The sequence below is a fragment of the Aplysia californica genome, unplaced genomic scaffold (assembly GCF_000002075.1).
Source record: "Aplysia californica isolate F4 #8 unplaced genomic scaffold, AplCal3.0 scaffold00563, whole genome shotgun sequence".
Lineage (NCBI taxonomy): Eukaryota > Metazoa > Mollusca > Gastropoda > Aplysiida > Aplysiidae > Aplysia > Aplysia californica.
This window is the reverse complement of record NW_004797833.1, coordinates 98,635-118,800: the sequence shown is the minus strand read 5'-3', so window position 1 is coordinate 118,800 and position 20,166 is coordinate 98,635. Positions and strand designations below refer to the sequence as shown.

General features: G+C 39.0%; 1 protein-coding gene across 3 annotated transcripts in view; it reads right to left on the bottom strand.

The window, feature by feature from the left end:
* Positions 1-18,228, bottom strand: part of LOC101857593 (serine/threonine-protein kinase PRP4 homolog) — a 32,626-nt gene extending 14,398 nt beyond the window's left edge. For 2 of the 3 annotated variants that reach the window (XM_013087241.2, XM_013087242.2), the window contains exons 1-11: positions 17,681-17,973; positions 13,214-13,523; positions 9,919-10,805; positions 7,909-8,298; positions 7,233-7,391; positions 6,346-6,430; positions 4,777-4,967; positions 3,935-4,231; positions 2,983-3,158; positions 2,574-2,653; positions 1,150-1,234 (exon numbers count right to left, since the gene is read on the bottom strand). In XM_013087241.2, coding sequence (XP_012942695.1) covers positions 1,150-1,234; positions 2,574-2,653; positions 2,983-3,158; positions 3,935-4,231; positions 4,777-4,967; positions 6,346-6,430; positions 7,233-7,391; positions 7,909-8,298; positions 9,919-10,805; positions 13,214-13,523; positions 17,681-17,736 — 2,716 coding nt within the window. In that variant the 5' untranslated portion in view covers positions 17,737-17,973. Of the gene's footprint in view, positions 1-1,149; positions 1,235-2,573; positions 2,654-2,982; positions 3,159-3,934; positions 4,232-4,776; positions 4,968-6,345; positions 6,431-7,232; positions 7,392-7,908; positions 8,299-9,918; positions 10,806-13,213; positions 13,524-17,680; positions 17,974-18,121 lie in introns of those variants that run through there. The other variant, XM_035972037.1, reaches the window with a different exon arrangement.
* Between the last annotated feature and the right edge of the window lie 1,938 nt (positions 18,229-20,166).

Below are 20,166 nucleotides of genomic sequence, written 5' to 3'. Positions count from 1 at the left end.
TCCATAGTGAAACCTTTCATGTGCATCCTCAAGTCACAATTTAGTTTAGTTTTAGTAGAGATTTCACAGAGCTCGCAACTGCATAAGGTCATATGAGCGCCAGAAGATTAGAGGTGTTACAAGAGAGTAACAAACATAAAAAAAGAAGGAGGGGGAGATAAGGACGATAGATGTTTGATAGGAAAGAAGGAGCAAACCACACCAGAGCACCCGCCAACCACCCACAGTCACAATTTGAGCTGTCAGTACAAAGACCAAAACAAACAGTTGTCAGCGGAATGTTGTTAATGAGCAGCAGGTATTGCAATAGTCACAATTCATCAAGAGGCAGAAATGACCAATAATAACACAATGTGACAATTTCTACCAAATAGGTAGCAGACAACCAAAACATCCAAATAGAGTTACGATACTAGAACTACATTACAACAATAATCTTACATATTCTTCACAAAGACAGGACTTTTTCTAAAATAGGTGCCAATTAAGGAGCTCTACTTCACCCTGGATGTCATGTACCCCTCAACCAACATCTCAACCGAATTGAAGAAAAGCAGTCTGCTGCCTGCCCACAATGTGACTACCCCTCAGAGACAGTGGAACATCATCTGTTCTTCTGTGGAAAACTAACTGATTTAAGGGGATGTTTTCTTCCCAAGCTACCCCACACAACTAATTGCCTCTACTCCTCACGACAACAATTAGAACACACATGCAGCTATTACCGAATGGCATCATGCACAAGAGTTGACACTCAGATGCTACTGGATCACTAACAACAACAACAACTGACATTGGACAAAAGATGAGAGAACTCAGTCACACAAAAGCTTACACAAGAAGTTATATTTGAGTGACAAGGGTAGTTAAATTGATAGTCACAATGTTGTGCCCCTGAGTTAGACACTTAAAACCTCAACTTGAAAGTTGGTTCGCACACGGTGACATCCTCTATAAAGTGTTTAGTTTCAAAATTGTGCAGATTTGTTGTATCTTTTATGTGTTACTAGACGGACTTGCATGCCTTGTAATGCTATTTTGGTACAATTTTTCAAAAGGACCAGGAAAAAAAAGATAAACATAAAACAAATTTCTCAAAGGACTAGGGAAAAGATATTTCGTTAAAATATAGGATACAGGGCAACTCACTGTAGTATCCCTCAGCGTCGTCCCAGTTGTCAGTGAGATTGGGATTCTCCGCCACACCCAGCAAACCTCTGCGCAGGCCAGGGCTCTGGAGAATGTACAAGTCTGAGTAAGTGGGGAGAGGTGTACAACGAGTCAGCTCCACAACAACAACAATAATATTTCAAGTCTGAGACAAGAGAAGTACATATGGTATGCACAAGTTTTAGTAGAGGTTTAACGGTGCTTGCAACTGCATAAGGTCATATGAGCGCCAAGGAGTGAATGTCAACAGAGCCCTGGGGGTTTGGGGGGGGGGGGGGATTGCACAATACAGAACAATATGCAAGGAAAAATCAAGAAGCTTGCCTTCCAGTGTGATTTCTCAGCTTCATTTTATAAGAAAACTGATCTTCAACAAAACTTTTTTCTAGCCGTGAGTTTTATGCCTCTATTCAAACCATTAAAGCAACATTTCACATTGCTATCATCTGCGTAAAATATTTCTCTCTTTATCATTAGCTAGTAAGGGATCAAGTGAGGTTACTTTTCTTCTTTTACTTCTTAATACTATTCTCTCTAACCAATTAGCTGCCAAATGAGCAGCACCCAAAACAATTCTTTCCAAAAGATGTCAGTTCTGGGCATCTTTCTCCAATCAAGTCCCCATATCATTATTACAAATTTAATTGTACCATGAAATTAAAACCATAAAATAATATATTACTCTTCGTGAAGTTTACACGATATATGCCTTGTTGACCCAGCTGGTCTCCCAGCAGCAGTCACAACATACTATGCCAGACTCACATCTTACATACTGGTAGTCTAATTTTGAGTTACACTGATGCCGTTTACGCGGATAACAGTACAAAAAGGTGATCCTTAAAGAGTTCTGCTTTAGTTTTTCACATACTTTTAAAATATACCCCATTTTTTCATAAACTGTGATCTAAATTCACATGCTGAGTAGTTTATTTTTGGGGGAACAAAAACAAACTAAAAATCTGATATAAATATACAGCATTTTCTTAAATGACAAACTATACACATTCACAGAGAAAAACTTAAATAGGCTGATACCATAAATTTTTCCTTGTTACAAAGAAGTTGGCTGATTTGTTGACCCACCTCAATTTTGTATAGCAATTCATGGGCCAAGGGAGTGTCAAAATAGACCTTATGTATAATTACTTATGGTAATTACATTTTTTTTTCAGACCCTATTCACTTTTGGCCCATGATGTATACTTGTATGTGCTATAGTTTTTTTTTATATCAATCTTAAGTAACACGACATGTACTTTACACATAGACTGCAAGTGAAAATACCACTCGGGGGTATTTCTGCAGTGGCACTGTCTGCACTAAGATAGTTAACAAACTTGATGTTCCAAACTCGATAACAAATTGTAAGAAAACAAGACAGCAAATATAAATTTTCTTACATTGTAATTTTCACTAAACATGTCCTCTGTGTCCGCAAACATATCCACCAAGTCTCCTGGTTTCTTGGCTTTAGTCTCATCTGAAAAGACCATAAACTGTGATTAGCTGAGAATTAAAGTACATAAATCGCTGAAATTAAAACTATAACAAAAACTAGAATCAATTAGTTATTTGAAAGTAATTTTTTAAGAAACAGAACTCGTAAACACAGTGAATCTTGGAAAAAATATTTTTAAAAGATACATTTTAATTGACTTCTAGAATAGATTCAAAGATCATAATTTATGAATTCATCATTATGACACACATAATACAAAAAGTCAGTTATGATATACAACGGCAACAGCCCTCAATCACCCTTATAGACCACAGTAATTCTTAATAAACACATTATGCTTCGAAACTCACCATTTTTTTCTTCTTTACTGCCTTCTTCTTTCCCTTCCTCCTTCACGTCAGCACTCTGGGCATTGTCAGTTTCACTTGTGCCCTCCGTCTTCGCTTTGTTGCTGTCCCCCCTCTTGTCCTTCTTGTCCGAGCCCTCCCGCCCAGAGCTGACGCTGCTGTCGCTGTCACTGTCCGAACTGAAGCAAACAATTGGGCAATATAGAGAAAATTTCCAGTATGGGGTGAAAATTGGGCAAAATAGAACAAATCTCCCGTAATGTGGTAACAATTGGGGAAAATACAGCAAATCTCCCATATGGGGTAAAAATTGGGCAAAATAGAACAAATCTCCAGTATGAGGTAACAATTGGGGAAAATAGAGCAAATCTCCCATATGGGGTAAGAATTGGGCAAAACATTAAATCTCCAATATAGTTGAGAATCCAGCAAGCGTAACAATCACATCATAAAGAAGTTTTGGTACATAATCAATATTTCCGGGAAATCAATAAAATCGTGGAGCACATGGTAGTGAAACATGGATACTGAAAACAGCTTCTATGAATGCATTTCAAATTAAAAAGTCAACATTGAAAGATAGAAAGCTGGTCAGCCGAAACATTAAACAAAGTTGCTGTCGATTTGTTTATGTTGACTCCGCACCGTGAGAGCTACATTTCTATAAGAGGATAAGGACAAAAGAGAGAAACAAATAGAAGTAATGAATTATAATCAGAGCAAAAACATATCACAAGATTGAGAAAACCTGAAAATGAATTTCAGAAGTAATTTTTTCAAAAGACAGGGAGCGTTCCATAGACAGAAACTTAAAACAATCAATACAAGAGAAAGGGTGCGGCAGGGGGCCTATAAAAGTAGGCAGAATGAAAGTATTCCCTTGAAAAACACAGGTACCACAGTCTGATGGGACACCTGAGGGAGACCAACTCTCACCTGTCGTCATATCTCTCACCTGTCGTCACTTGAACTGCCAGTGCCACTCCTCCGGTCCCTACTGCGGCCGCGCTTCTTTCGCTCACTGTGGCGACTGGAGCTCCTACTACCCCTGTCCAAGCTCTGGCTGCGATCGTCCCGTCCGCGGCTACGGCTTCGATCGTCCCGTCCACGGCTACGGCTGGTGTCGCGACTGCTGGGGCCGGCCCGATCGTTGCTCTGGCTGCGTTCTGTGCGGCTGCGGCTGACACTGCCACTGTGGGAGCTGCCAGGGCCCGCAGGAGTGGAAGGACCTCTGGACTGGGGGTCTCCGTTGCTGTGAAAGAGATAAGCAAATAAGAAAACCTACTTTCAGAGCAATTCTTACAAGACAATAATAACCACGAGCCCAGTCACACAACCAAATTTTTAAATGGCCATAAATATTTGTTATCGTCAGTTTCTGTCACTCTAGCTTTTTATAGGCTCACGCTGCCATACCAAAAAAAAAGGAGCATTAGCTTGAGTAAAATCTGGCTCCTCATCTCAATCAAAATAAGAATTACAGTGTCAATACAACAAAGTAGTGCTGAGTTCAGCATACTCAAGAACTCAAACTCCCTAGTTGCTACTTTGCTTCAGCTGCCTCAGTTATATCATCAGTGCTCAGACTAGTACCATACTCTCAGTGCTCAAGACTCATGTTTTCAACAGCCTTTTGGCACGCGCAGAAAGCGCTTGAATAGCATGAACGTGGTACAAAGCACTCTCCAGCAGTAAAATATCAAGTACTGCACAACACTATCATAAAGTGACAAAAACTACTAAAGAAAATACAACTTCTCCTTTCAAGAAAGCTGATTTGCAAGGCAAAAAACATACCTGATTATCTCAAGATCACCGCCGTAGTCTTCACCATACAACTCTTTCATTTCTTTCTCAGACTGTATTCTCCTTTCTTGTTCCTCCTCTGTTTCCATGGGTTTACTTTCAGCTTCAACATTAGTTCCCATTGTCCCTCCGTCGAGACTCTCCAGCCCTGCTACTTCTGTGGGGTTTGTCGCCTTCAAGTTCTGTAATAACAAAAAAAAATTTTTTTTAATTGAAAGAAGCACATTTAGGAAATGACCTGAAATGATATTCCGAAGGTCACAGGTCATTGTCTCAAATAAGTAAAATTGAGCTAAAACCACAGCAATAGATAACTTGGCAAACCTCAGTGACTGCAACTCGGAAGTGGAAAATTGCTGTCAAAAGTATACTATGATAAAAAGAAGTAAATCTACCTGTCACACATGACACAAAATTGAAATGAAGTGCACAATTCTGTAAGTAAAGACTAAATAAAAATAAAAGCAGTTGATTAGAAAGACAACCTTAAAGAGTACTAGACATTACAAGTCTAGAGATGCTAACATTTTTTATCAAAATTTGAAAAAAGTAAGACAATAAACAATGTCATGGAAATAAATTTCCATAAAGTACCTTATAATCTAAGATCAAGTAACTACAGATAAAGCGATATAAAAATAACACAAAATTTTACCCTTTCGCAGTCATGGTGTATGCGTTCCTGCTGTCAGCACTGATTTTCAGCTGAGCTCGTTACCCACCACAACAGCCTAACGTCTCGGTGTTAATGGACGCGTGGTCTAGATCTAGTGTACTCGTGACATATTTCAGACACTGGGTCTTCAATTGTCACTTTTCTCACTTTTCTTATCGTCCATTTCATCCCACTTTACACATATTTCGAATAACTTGTAAATCTAAGTCAAAAAGTAAATTTATTCGCCTTTTAGAGTCATTTTGATGTTTAACTTTTACAAGAGCACACAGCCGCCTGCAAGCCTAGATTTGTGTTTATCGATCGCTTGCACACCTAACAGTGAAGTAAGTAATAAATACTAATAATAATAATAATAGATAGCATTTGTATAGCGCATATCCCCGCTCAACAGCAGGCTCTATGCGCTTTACACTATATTATTACCCCAGCAGACCATAGATCACTCCGAAACATTCTCAGCTTCCCGGGAAGCATACTAGCAAATTTGGTGCAGCTTTTATTTCCAAATATGAATCTACGCAGCGCTGCACAGAAGAATTAGAGCCAGGTTATTAGCGTGATGTATATGTAGCATAATTTGGGAACCAGGCGCAGCAAATTTAAAAATTATGTATTTTCATGACGTACCAGGTAGGTCATAAGGCACCGGAAAGTTAATATTGCAAAATTGTACCTCTCCTTAATGGTGCAATCCTTACAAGCTCTTTCCATACCGCCCACACATAACTTCAGTTTCAAGAGTCACTATACTTCAAAACAAACCCAAGTCCAAAGACTCAAAATATCTTCTACAAATGGACTTTTGATATTGGCAATTCATCTATCAAGCTTTTTTTCCCCTTTCACAGCAATACAAGAAATCACAAACAATCTGAGCCTACCTCTAACAGTGCCTGCCTCTCCTTACGTCTTCTTTCAATGATGGCGTCTGCATCTTCCTCATCATCATCAAAATCAATATCAAGCCTGAAAGCCAAAAGAACAAAAACAAAGAGCATTACTTTTCAATACAATAATACATTCATCGAGTAACTTAGGATCGAAAAGATATGAGATGCAGCTGGAGATGTGCAGGGACTACAGGCCAGAACAGAGGAACGAGTGGATGGACTATATTCTGGCATAGGGTGAGAAAGGCTGATGATGATGATGATGACAATGGTGATGATGATGATGACTACTTTTCAAAACATCAAATTGTACATATGGGGGTAGATATTCAGTTGTGAAATCAATGGGTTCAAAAAGTACCAAACCTGTGAACGCTCAACGCCGCCAAGTAGGTTTTCCTAGTTTCCTGACACTGTTAGATCTGTAACTTTGGAACCTTTATAATATTCTCTGGATAGATAATCTCAAAACCAGAAATGTTTGAAAAAAAAAATTAAAAGTGCACTGACGAACATTTTTTTCCCTACAAACTGAAACAGCAACATTGATTCAGTGATATAGCTGATTACACAGGGTTTTTGTCTTGAGTAGGCGCACAGGTTAAAAGAAATAATGAAGTAAAGTAAATGCATTACTTTAAAAAATTAACAAGTAAAGTTGGAAAGATTAGATTCACTATACTCTACTTCTTTAAGAGATCACTCTTTATTTTGCAGTTTCTGTTAACCTTAGAGAGAATGCCATTAAAATCGATAAAACCCTCAGAAATTTTTATTAATTTATTCAAAAAATTCCGACTTGAAACTGTGCGAGCTGAAAATCTAAGAGACAAAAAAATTAATTGATAAAGTAATGACCAGATATGAAAGTAACCTACTCTTCCTCTTCTGACTCTTCATTCTGTAAGGCCAAGCCCTCTGACAGACTGTCTTTGAACTTGTCCTGGGGGTCTTTGGATTCGTCCCTGTCTCTATCCCTCTCCGATGACCTTCCCCGACGGTCTCTGTCCCTCCCTCTCTCTGGGGCATCCCGGTATCTGCATAATGACACAATGAAGGAAAGAAAAACATCAGATCTATACACAGTAAAAAAAGTGGTGTGCTTCATACAATCAATAGTCTAGTGAACTAAAAATGATAAGAGTCCATCTTGACCTTAAGATCTATCTTAATTTACTACTGAAAAATAATAGGAAAATATTTTCATCAAATAAAAAATAGTCAAGGATTTAAATTGACTAGTCATTATAAGTTGGCATATTTCTTCCTGAACACTCACCCTATACATTTCTATTCACAAAACCTGTTAGAAGAAAGAAATGTAGCTTCATGTTTAAAAAAAAGTTATATCACAAAATAAACAACCCTAAACTCTGTCTAACACTAACAAATAAATCATTTACATACAAATGACAAATTGTGCAAGAGATAAGGGAAATGCGCCTATGATCTCCCAAATAATGCTGAGTATTGTAAACAGCCTCTTTGTTTCATGAAAGCAAAACTATTAACTGCAATAAGGACACAGAAAGATAAACAAAAACAACTTCCCACCTTCTGCCCATAAAAGGACTTGGCGTTCTCCTCCTCCCTCCTCTATCTGGTGGGCGCATGTCATCTCTTCTCCTCTCCACCCGGCCTCTTTCCTCCTGTTCCACTTCTCTTTCTCTTCTGTCTCTTGAATCCCCTCTTCTCCACGGTTCCTCTGGGGCTCCTCCTCTTCTCCACCGATCCTCTGGGCCCCTTCGAATCTCCTCCCTACGATCGTCTCGTCGCTCATCTCTTCTTGGTTCTTCTCTGCGCAACTCATCCTTTTTAATATCTTTCCTTTGAGCCTCTTCCCTCTTGCGCTTTGGCTCATCAGACTTTCTTGAGCCTTCTTTCCTACCTCTGGCAAGTTCCTTGTCCTTGCTTGATACAGACCTATCCTTGGATGTATCTTTCCTGAAAATAAATGACACAACAATATTTTAAGTAAATAAAAACTGAAAGATTTCAAACAACATGAGAAAGAATGACAACATGGGGACTTGTAAGTTCCTTTTAATTCATAGGAAAAATTACGCCCAACACTATACTGTTACAGCTGAGACATTCCTTCTACGAGGACATCCAATCAAAATTAGGTCAGAAATGTAACAGGCTGAGTCTGAGGGCTTGCATTTAATCTTGGTACAGAAGGGTCTGCCTTTGTGCAAGCATACCAAACACTCTCAAAACAGAATTGAATTTGAATGTCTTTTTTTTTAGAGGCTATTGTACTTATTGACTAACTACAAGTATACACTGGGGTCTCAGTAGCTCAACAAATATGGCATTCCTGTCACCTCTGAGGCCAAAAGTTTGTTCCCTGTTAGCATCACACCCCCCCCCTCCCCCTGTTTTCTACACTCCCTAATCCTACAGTAGATAGGAGTGAGCACCTAGTCCTCTCAGATGAAGAGGAAAAATTTTGGATGCCGCATGTGGAAGTTTCACATATTTCCAATCCAGAACGGAAACCCCTCTACTCAGTATATAAACTTATTAAACATTAACAGTTCCTTCGAAAACAGCATATGTGGCTGACTGTCAGGCAAGAGTTGATTCTATGTTCTATGTAAATAAAATTAGACCGGCTGAGAGATAATAAAGATCTTTGTCAAATACCCCCTGAGCTCCAGCAGGGGTATGAGAAGAAGGAAGACTACATGCACTGACCATCTTAGCAATCATGAATAGTCTGTGATTTGAAGAGAAGGGTCACGAAAACAGAGAAAAATAAAACTGCTTGAAAGAATACATTGCATTTTTAAGACTGGTCCAAAATAGTCTCAAGACAAAATAATGGAAAAGAATAAAAAAAAGACAATTGATCTAACTTTAAGAAGATCTTTTTTTTTTTTTTTCCGAAACAAGTGAATTATCTGCCTACATTTTGTCTAGCAATTTTAGTATAGAGAAGAGTTAACTATACACTGTGTTGTGGGTAGAACAGTCCCATACAGGTCTTAATTTACACTGGATTCTTTCTTATTATAATTATGAAAGTTCCTCGCTCTGGTCGCCTTAAACTTCTGAACCACATAACTTTCGATTGAGAAAAAATTAACGGTGGTTCAGAAATATTTAAAGAGTACAGTTATTTAAGGAGTCTGAAGTCACAGTAGTTTAATTTTCAGTTTTTCATTAGTTTCTTTAGATTTAATCTTGGGAAAGTCCGTCTTCTAAGATGCCATTGAAAACAAGTGAGGCTTCTGTTCACAAGCAGTGTGCACTGGTTCCACAAAGAAAGCAATATATGATTCTTTTGAGTCCGTTCATCAAACGGGTACCCATTTAGTCTTTTATAAATAATAAGGTCTACAATAGACCAAAAATGCTCTATTATCTATCTTTGGACCAGTTTCATCAAAACTTAGAACAAATAAACTTCAACCAGGGGGACATCACATATGTCACTAACTATGAAGAAAATCAACCAAAATGTTAGAAAAAATAGCAACTTTCAAAGTGTTCTAGTCAATCAAAATTGGGTGAAAAGCAAAACAGTATCAAATACATACAAAATAAATAGTATCTCACCTTGAGGGGCTTTTCTTTTTCTTTGATTTGTCACCCTTCTTTTTAGATGGAAGACCAAAAGATTTTTCTTCCACTATGGTGATATCCGGGTCAGCACGGCGTTGGGACTTTTGCCGCCTCCGCTTCTCAGAACGTCGATTTGGTACCTCGTCATCGTCATCTATCTGGATAACTTCCATCTCTTCCTTAGTTTGTCCCTCCTCTTGGTCACTATCTAAGATCTCCACCACACGGTTCTCTTTACCTTCAAGTTTGCCTTTCGGTAACGAACGATTTTGCTGTTTGGATCGATCTTCAGGTGGTAGGGGTGGTTGCTGCGGCTGCTGCTGCTGCTGCTGATAATGATTATCATTGAGTTGGTTCCTGGTCTCCTCCGAAGATGGTGCCTTCGTCTTGGAGGAATTAACTAAGCTTTGCACCTTGGCGTGAACAGAATTAACTTCAGGTCCCAGTCGTGCAGCGAGAGAAGGGTTCAGTTTGTTCCCTGAGGTAGATTTTCCAGTAGAAATTCCAACGCTATCAAGCATCTCTAGTCCTTCATCTAATAACTGGCTACTGTCACTTCCCTGTAATGAAGATTCCCTAACACTACGATGTTGTAAACTATCATCATCTCTACTAATCTGTCTCTTGCTATCTGACTTCACCATGGCCTCCTCTTCACTATCCCCTATTTCATCTCTAGATTTTGATATTTTGAAATCTTCAAAGTGTGTAAAGTCCTTGCGCTGTGCATAGACATTCCTACTGTTTACACTGTCCACAGGCACTTGAGTGGATGATTTATTTCCAATACGTTCCAGAACCTCCCTGGCCTTTCTCATATCTTCCTTGAGGTTTTCATGCTCCACTTCTCCCTCTTCTTCCTCTGAGTCGGTAACATAACCCTGTAAAAAAAAAAATACATCAAACACAGGACCAACAAAAAGCATACAATGATAAGCAATTTAAAACCTCATTAAGTGTACTCAATACTGTTTTCCTAAAGGAACTATGAATAATTTCAAAAACCTTGAAAAACCCTTACACCAACAATAAGAGTTGTAAAAATAGAATAAAAATCACCAAAATATTTTTACCATATGAGCCATTGCCAAAACGTGGGGAAAAACACACACATCTCACATTAGTGTGCATAAAATGTGATGCATTAGTATTTATTCCTCCAAAACGTATACACACGTCAAATATAGGATGTAGAACCTGCATTAGCAGTTTCAGACCCCTTGTCAGCTTTACAATCTTGAGTTTGTAAATTTTGTGCCAAAAATGTTCGTTTTTTTAGTGATTCCTGGAGTGTCATTTTGAGCACACCACTGCAAACTTCCAAGAATGTCCAAAATTTAGTATTTTTGGGTATGTTTTTTTTACGTGTGCTTTGATCCTATGTTATTTGTCATTGAGAAAGGTTAACTTGCTCAAGAAATCGGTTTATTTGTTTGCAAATAGACGAACAATTCGGATTACTTGTGCGTCTGTCGTGTCGTCACGGACTAGGTGTTTCAGAAAACACCATTATTTTTCAGTAGAATCACCGTAGCTGGTTAAATCTCTTTGCCTATCGTCGTTTATTCAATACTTCAAAAGCAGCGATGCGCGAAAGGAACACCGGGTTCCTAGATCTACGATTTCGGTCGGCTGTTTAACATTCGCCGTTATTGTCGTCAACTTACGACGTGCCGTAAGTCCGAATTTCGCCCACTTTTGTTTTGAACGGGTCATCAAAAGTGCCCGGATATAATTGTTTTCTTGAGTGACTTCCCCTTACCCGCGTCCCCAGAACAACGGAAGCAACGGGGGAAACAGAAAAACTAAAGTAGTCAATGCCTTCAGCATCCGGTGACGCACAATAATTTTGCGTTGAATGTGACGTACTGGGCTGTTTTGCCTGTTTTTAGGCTACTCTGTTGAATATTATAGTGAAATTGCGGTGTTTACACTGGATTCCTGGAACAAGAGTGTGATGTGTGAACAAACTTTGAGAGATGGATCATTTCTGTGGTTATAGATTTTGTGCTCAGTGATGACGTTTGGGATGTCGTCATGCAGCCGTACAAGACTGACTAACGTACAAGAAATTACATTGTCCTAAGAGCAAACATTTTTTAAGTAATGTGTGCTCTCTTTACTCAAACAAATAAACAAACATGTCCTTGTTTATCTGTCTAACTCAAAAATACACATTTGTTCTTTGTTGGTATGATATACCTTTTTCCAATACATTGTGTCATTGTGCCATCATTGTTATGTAGAAGTAATATTTTTCATAATTGCTAATATCAATAAGTTTTCAACATATATTTCATACATGCAAGATTCATTTAGAAGCAAAATACACCTTTATTGATCTGTGTATCTCTTAGTGCAAATTTGTTCTTTGTAGGCATGATTTTACCTTTTCCCAGTATGTTTTGTCATCACTGTTATGTACGAGTACTGTTTGTCATAATTAGCAACATAATTGTGATCGTCCACTGTCTTTGATATGACCTGGTATCTGTTTCAAAGCAAAAGAAACCTCTCCTGGGTTTTTTTTAATTCTTAAAGTGCGCTTTTATCTCTGGAGGCAAGACTTTTGTCTTTTCCTGTACATTGTGTCATCATTGTTATGTACAAGTCATGTTTGTCATCACTGTTATGTACAAGTCAGCTCCATTGATTTTGTGCTTTTGCCTCATATTAGTTAAAAAATTGTTTTACACATGTGTTTTTCTGGTACTGAGGCTTTGATAACTGTATTTGTACAGCCTTTCACTATTGTGATGTGTTGTCAATGATAATGTCCAATGTGTATCCTTTCTTGTACATAACAATGATGACATGTTCTGTGCACTGCGTCATTGTTACAAAGCTTGCCATTCATATTACCATTATGAATGGAGTTCATAGTGTGCAAAGTGTTTGTTTACTAAACAAATGGAATTTAAAGTCTATAATTTGCCTTGCCGCTTATCTGTTTTTGTCATCACTGTTACATACAAGAAATACAGTAGTTGCCAAACCAATAGACCCATATCTCCAAAACCGTACATCTCCTTGCTCTGATACTCTAGGAATATGAGCACTAAATGTCAATCTGTGACTGATAGAAAAGAGAGTCAAATTGGTAAAAAAAATTTTTTTGCACCACTGAGTCTCAAGAGAGTCTCACCTTTTGGCAATTGCTCATATATACACAGCTTGAAGCTTCCTTTTTTTTCATAAGAAGCGGAAAAGTAAGCAGACAAAAATTATGGCTATAGGACAGGTTGCATGGAAGATGTGGTAGGAAAGTAGTACACCAAAAACTTCGCACCTTAGCAATAAGCGACATGGCTCGAAAGGCACTTTCATCATCCCGACCATTAAGCTCAGCTTTGAGAGCCCTGCGAGCAGCTTCGAGTTTCTGCAGCTCCGGATCATCATGACCGTCCAACCGCGGCTTCTTTGGCAGGTCAATATGTTGTCCCTCAATGCTATCAGGAGAGCTGTGTCTCTTTTTCTTGTGCTTGTGAGAACGTTCACTGCTGCTATGCTTGTGCTTGTGCTTGTTTTTGTGTTTGTGCTTGTGCTTCTTTTTGTCCTTCTTACGAACAGTGGAGTCCTCCCTCTCATGGTGATCTTCTCTGGAATAAAAAAATTAGCAAATCAATTACCACATACATGATGAAAATTCTAAAGTCATCACATACAAAGTGGTGGAGACTTGCAAATATTTATGAAGATTGTTCAAAATAACAATGCAAGATGCACAAAAATATCTATGCCAGGAGGAGGAAAACGGATAGAATCTAGATCTAGGTCTGTTCATCCAACGTCCCTACTGTCAACACAGACAGAGCAAAAAGTACAGTAGTATTTCGTAAGATAGCCATGAGCTTTCCTTGAATATTTGGTAAGATTGAAGAATACCGGACCAGCGGACTGACTTTGCCTATGTCTCAACCTTAGGAATTCATAATTTTCCAGTTTTTAATATCTCTCAATGGAGAATCTCGGACCGGTAGATCTATTCATTCAAGGAAGAGGCTAGCCGTACTTAATGACGGCTAGACTGGCAGTCTAGTCGTATTTATTCTTAATATGATGGCTACACTGACCATTTACAAAAAATAGGCCTACATAATTGTAAATATACATTTTTAGTGTGCAGTACCTACAGTATTTGTATTTGAGAGGAAACCAGGTGCCTTAATGACAGTGCATGTATTTTAAACCTCCTGTTTTCTAATGTTAATAGGGCCTAAGATAAGTACGGCTAGACTGGCAGTCTAGCCGTACTTAAGTACGGCTAGACTTCTTGTCTAGCTGTACTTAAGTACGGGTAGACAGCCAGGCTAGCCGTACTTAAGGACGGCTAGACTGTCAGGCTAGCCGTACTTAATATTGATGGCTGAATTATAAATGAAATGTTTAGTTTGCAATGCCTAAAGTAGATCTATTTGTATTTCAGACAAAACCAAAAGGTGCCTTACTGACTTGCATGTATTTGAATCTGAATAATTACTAGATCTATACCTAATGAGACTTTTGTGTACTTTTACAGGCTTGAGTTTATAGGGCCAAACCTAGATCTAAGTACGGCTAGCCACTTCGTTCATTCAAATTTTGTCAGGGGGGAGACCCCTCCCTGAACCCCCCTCCCCCCTCCTCCACCTCAACCACCTGCCCCACCTACCCCACTTTCTCGCGCAATAATGTACGAGTGGTCCGGTATTCTTCAATCTTCCCGAATATTTTGTTAGAACCAATTCAATATCAACTGCACTTTTCAACCCTAAAAGACTATTAATTTGACATTGGAAGAGTCCGAACTAGCAGAGAGGCACACTCGTCAAAGGGGTTTCTAAAGAAAGTGGCTATTCTCACCCGCCCGGAAGTTCTCGCAAGATCAACTCCTCCCCTCTTCTCTCTCTCTCTCTGTCTCTTTCTGAATACTGTCCATCGGTGTGGACGATCAAATTGACCAAAACAAAGTTAAAAAATGATGTTAAAACACAAAAGTAAATTAATTTGGTTGTCTACAAAGATGCTACGGCTATTTAACTTTTCGAATCGAGCCGAACTATGCGGGTCGCCATTTTGTTTTGCCTGGAAATTCTCGCGCTACTCCTCTCTCTCTTTCTCTCTCCACTGCCCACAGACAAAATTGTACGCTTTTAGTAGGCTACAGTTGTAATGGAACGTTTGTTCACGGCACAGAATTCTACAATTTTTCTGTTATATAAATCACAGTGTAGAATTCTGTGGTTTAGGGTGAACGCAAAATTTGGTGAACACGCACCGGGTGAGAATAGCCACAAGACTCACCTGCACTATTCTCACTCCGGGTGAGAATAGAGGTGGCCGTTTCTAAAAGTGGCCTAGAGGCTAGACTGCTAGACTTTTGTGTAATCGTGAGGGCAAGCCACATGCCGTTAAACTTAGAAATGACGCATCTTTCTGATTGGCTGCTTTTATTTTAGTAATGTGATGTCATCACTTCCTGGGATACCCAAACATGGAACGATGTGTTTTCGGTAACATTTCGGATTTTCTAGCTAGATCTAGAATCTAGATCTAGATCTAGATCTAGATTCTAGATTCTAGATTAGATTCTAGATCTAGATCTATTAGGCCTACCTGGACATGATGGAAGACCGCACGAAAATTGCCGTAAAGACGCAGGAGGACTAGATCTAGATAATATCTAGATCTAGATCTAGATCTAGATATCTAAATTTAGATCTAGATCTAGATCTAGATATCTAAATTTAGATCTACCACCTCCCCCCCCCCCCCTCCTGCATTTTTAATCACTAATACATTTTTAAAAGGCCGGCACTATTTCTCCGAACGTTCGGGAAAATAAAGCTGGGCACTATTTCTCCGAACACTCTGAAATCACACCCTTTCCCGCATATTTCGGATAATAAAAATAAAATATAGATCTATAATTATATTATAGGCCTACCAAAGATTGTTCGTATACAATATGGTTCAATCGGTCCAAAAAATGTCCGTATTTATATAAAGAAATGCTACAGTTCCAAACAGTTTTTCGCTACAGATATGACGTGTGGCCTATGAAGGGTGCTGCTCTTAAACTTAATGTGTTGCGTTCACTCGTGAGCTGTCTAGATCTAGATCTATGGAGGGTTATTGATAACGACACATAGAGCTAGCATCTGCGTTTGTCGAGGCCGCGACCAATCAATCGTGGCTCGATTTTTTGGTCCCCGAAAAAGTCCAAAAAAAAGAAAAGAAAATGAAACTCTTTACTTTTGAAAGAAAGTTCACTTAGCTTCACTTCGTCTCTTTCTCACTTGTTGTCACCACGTTGATTTGTTGAATATGTTACAGTTACATACGATTTGTATTGCTGTTCCTCTTTTATTTTTCGTTTATTTTTCCCTCTTTGTGGTGTTATATTTTGTTGGTGTGTATTTTTTTTCCTTGTTATTGTTCTGATGTGTTGTTTTTCTATTAATTTTTTGTTGTTGGGGAAAAGGGGGTGGGGGGTTGTATAGTGTAACGTCATTTAATTTGATGTTCCTACAAAAGGTATAGTGTAACGTCATTTAATTTGATGTTCCTACCTTCATTAGATTCTAAATATATATACCTGTATAGATTTAAATGTGCTATGTTAGAGCGTTCCACCAAAACCAAGTACAGGTACTGACACTGGCAGGCCCCCTGTGTGTGGTTCCATAATTTCCATGCAATATCCTGTACTTTTTTAAACAAATTACGCACATTTAGGGTTAAAACGGTCAATCTTCTTCGGACAGGTGGACACACGCCCTTATTTGTTAATTGTTGTGGTTGTTTCTGGGCTGTTCTAGTTTTGATTTCATTCTGTTGTGAAACCTTTCTTTTTCACGTTTTTACACTCATCTAAAAATCTCTAGACTAGATCTAGCTCTTGAAAATTGAAATAGATCTAAACCCAAAAATTTGCTCCGTTTTTTTTTTTAATGGACGATAACCGTCCACTCAAAAGAAAAGAGGGTCAGATTTCTCCGTCTCTCGGGTGCCTCAGGCAGTACCCGCCTCGCTAAACCAGTGGGCACACGGCCGGAGGAGAAGCTGAGAACAGATACCACCTTTGATTTGCTCCTTCCCAGACCTCGCAGAATGACGGAATGAAAGTTGGCGCCGAACTCTCGCAAATAGGCAAACAATCACGACCAGAGCGGAAGCCGGAAACCGTTCGGAGAAATAAAGATCGGCACTATTTCTCCGAACGTTCGGAGAAATAGTCACTTCGTTTTTAAAAATAAACAACAACTTCAAAGTCAAAGCAACTCTACAAATTAGGCCTATAATTTATGGAACTGTTGGTCAGTCGGGAGGAGGAAAAGAGAAAAAAAAACTGTCCGGGACCGGAATCGAACCGCTCCAAAAGTCATTGCTCGACATCAAACGCAGACGCGCTATCAAATCAGCTATCAAAAATTCCGAGAAATTTGTGTAGATTAAGCATGATAATATTAATATACATAGACACTTCCATCTTTGGTGCCATGCGGTTGTCTATACTTAGATGTAGTCACGTGATCGTAGGGGTATCTTGGTCTGACGTCAAACAAGAAGGGCGCCTTCTTACCTAAAAGTAGTTTGCATCATTTCTACTTTTAATCGCATGTGGGCAAGCCCCCCTGAAAACCCCCACTGTATGGCTAGTGCGCATTAATAAACACATGTGTAAACACGGTGGGTCCACCAATGAATCCAAAATAAATTTGTAAAACAAAACAGGGAGAAAAATATTACTGGCTAGGCCAATGACTAATATTACTCTTCTAATAATGTGGTAGAGCTTGGGGTAGAAGAGTAGGGTCCACACGCGTACATGGCCACTTTTCAGTCTTTTGTCCTGCCTCAGGCAACTTAGCAATCACTTCTAAGTAAACAAACGGGAAGGCAATAGCAGGCAATTTCCAAAGAACCCCCGTTGTCAATTGGAAGATTGTCCAAACAGTATCTTTGTCTCAGCCTCACACTCAAGATTCTTATAGATTTTGGGTGAATTATCGAGAACAGGTCAACTGTAGAGTTGTAGGCCGACGTCAAAGAAACGAGACTTGTCTTTCGTTTCTCTTTTTATCAGTAGGCTATCAGGCTTGAAGAATTTGTTCAGCACGTCAAACTCTAAATCACTCTATCGGGAGTGACTACAGACAAAAAAACAAGATTCTATACTACCGAAAACAAAAAACACTTTTGCCTTCGTACTTACCTTGACTTCGTTCGCGTTATGGAACGATGGTAGAGTTCTTCGTAGTCGGCCATGTTTTCTTTTCTTATCCCTCCTTCCTCTTCCTTTCTTTCGTTCAGTTATTGTGACGTCAGAACACAAATTAATTCTTGGATACAGAACACGAAACAAACCTTTTCTCAGTCTGCGCCCTTGGCCACATCGTCACAGCTCACAACCAACTTTCACATTGTTGGCGGCTCCATCATGATAATATTAATTATAAAATCGGTTTTAAAAAAGAGGAAAAGGAATGACAAATAAAATCGTGTTTTTGGCTCACAAGGAGGATCTACTTTGCCTTTGCATTGCATGGAATTCTGAGGCTAGGCCAGCTTGATTTACAAAGTTAAATCCCTTCAAGTTCATGTCATTTGTATAATCTGTCTCAAATTCCAGTGGAAGAAGAAGAAGAAAACATTTTATCACCTCTGCTTTTTTTAAATAAGAAAGACAATTTTTGGTTACAAACACCCTTGAAATACAATGTGTATTATATATAACCTACAGTTCTCTTTACTTTGTCGACTTCCTTTATCTGCAAAAATCCCAAGCGAAATCGATACTAGGCCATATATCAACATAAAATATTAATTTTATAGAACATTTCAAGCGTTTTACATCCATGGAGGCCTTGTATGCAAATTATAATTGCTAGATCTAGATCTAAAGGCCTTACACCTGAAACTATCTGTGTCAACGTGTCTTTTCGCACAAATACGTGCGACGGCCAGATTTATCCAAAAAAGGCCCTCCAAAAAAGTTCAATAAAATAAAAACCACGTAAAATACAGCAAAATCCTTTGGTAAAAACAAAAGGAACCATCTGGACAAAGACACTTTTATAGGTCTATCCAATTTATTAAAACGATAAAGCAATATGCATTAGACCTGTTAGCTTAAAAAAAGATGATATCCATGTGGTAGCACAATGCAGTTCCTTACTTACTTATTCTGACAAAAATGGTAACGATCTGACAATTGTAGCTAGCTCTAATTAAGTTAAACAAGGCCCTTGTCCCGATTTTCTAATTCCTCTCATTCATATCATCTGGCCGGTCTTCCTGTTTCCCAGTGCACACAATTCCCAGACATAAATTTTCTTGTCCCGTAGAAATGAGCCTCGTCGGCATTGAGAACAGCGCTGAACATTAATTTCAGTCCCATCTGTCTTCTAAACCGACGTGCTCATTGCTTTTCTCTCCAAAGCAATGTACGTCTGGGTTTACTTGGTGACATCGCAAGAGGGGCAGAAAGTGACCTGCAGACGCACAGTAGTCTGAAATGAAGTCCTAGAACCATTCGTGGGGGACGTTGACCAAGATGGCCCAAAATAGTGAAAATAGACTGAGCTGGGGATCCTTTAATTGTTGCTGGCTGCCCTGTGCGTGACGGGTAGTAAGTAAAGGACAACAATGTGATAATCTATTTTTATAACTTCATTTTCAAATCATGCTTTTTTAAAGATTCTTCTGTAAGTTGTGGACTTTGACAAGCCTAGTTCACTGCTACGACGTCCTAGAACAGACTTCTTTGGCGTTTTCGCGCAAACTGATGATTCCACTCGTACTGTTTCGTATAAATTAAATACGTGCTTACTTCCTTCCGTAATTGGCCTTCTGGCATAGGCTATTCTCTCACTTTCAACTGTTTGTATACCCCCAAATTGCTCTCTCAGATGGTGCATTAGATATAGATCTACAATTAACTACTCCCCACTCAACGGGCTTGAAGTTGAAGCTTTTTTTCTGACTTGAATTCAATGTATTTTCTAACGCCAAAGGCACTTTCTGGGTTTCCTCAAGACACGCCTGATGCAGCCGGGCTCGTCTGACCAGTTCAAATTTGAGCATGGATTGTGGCGTCCGTAACGATGATCAAACATAATTTCTCTCAAATTTGGTGTAGATCCGCGCAGAACCGGAGAAAGTTTAAATTAAATTTTGATTGTTTTCTCGTGGTCATCCAGTATGGGACAGTAGTCAGTAGGTAGCTGTAGGCGCTTATTAATCGCACACAGGAGACTT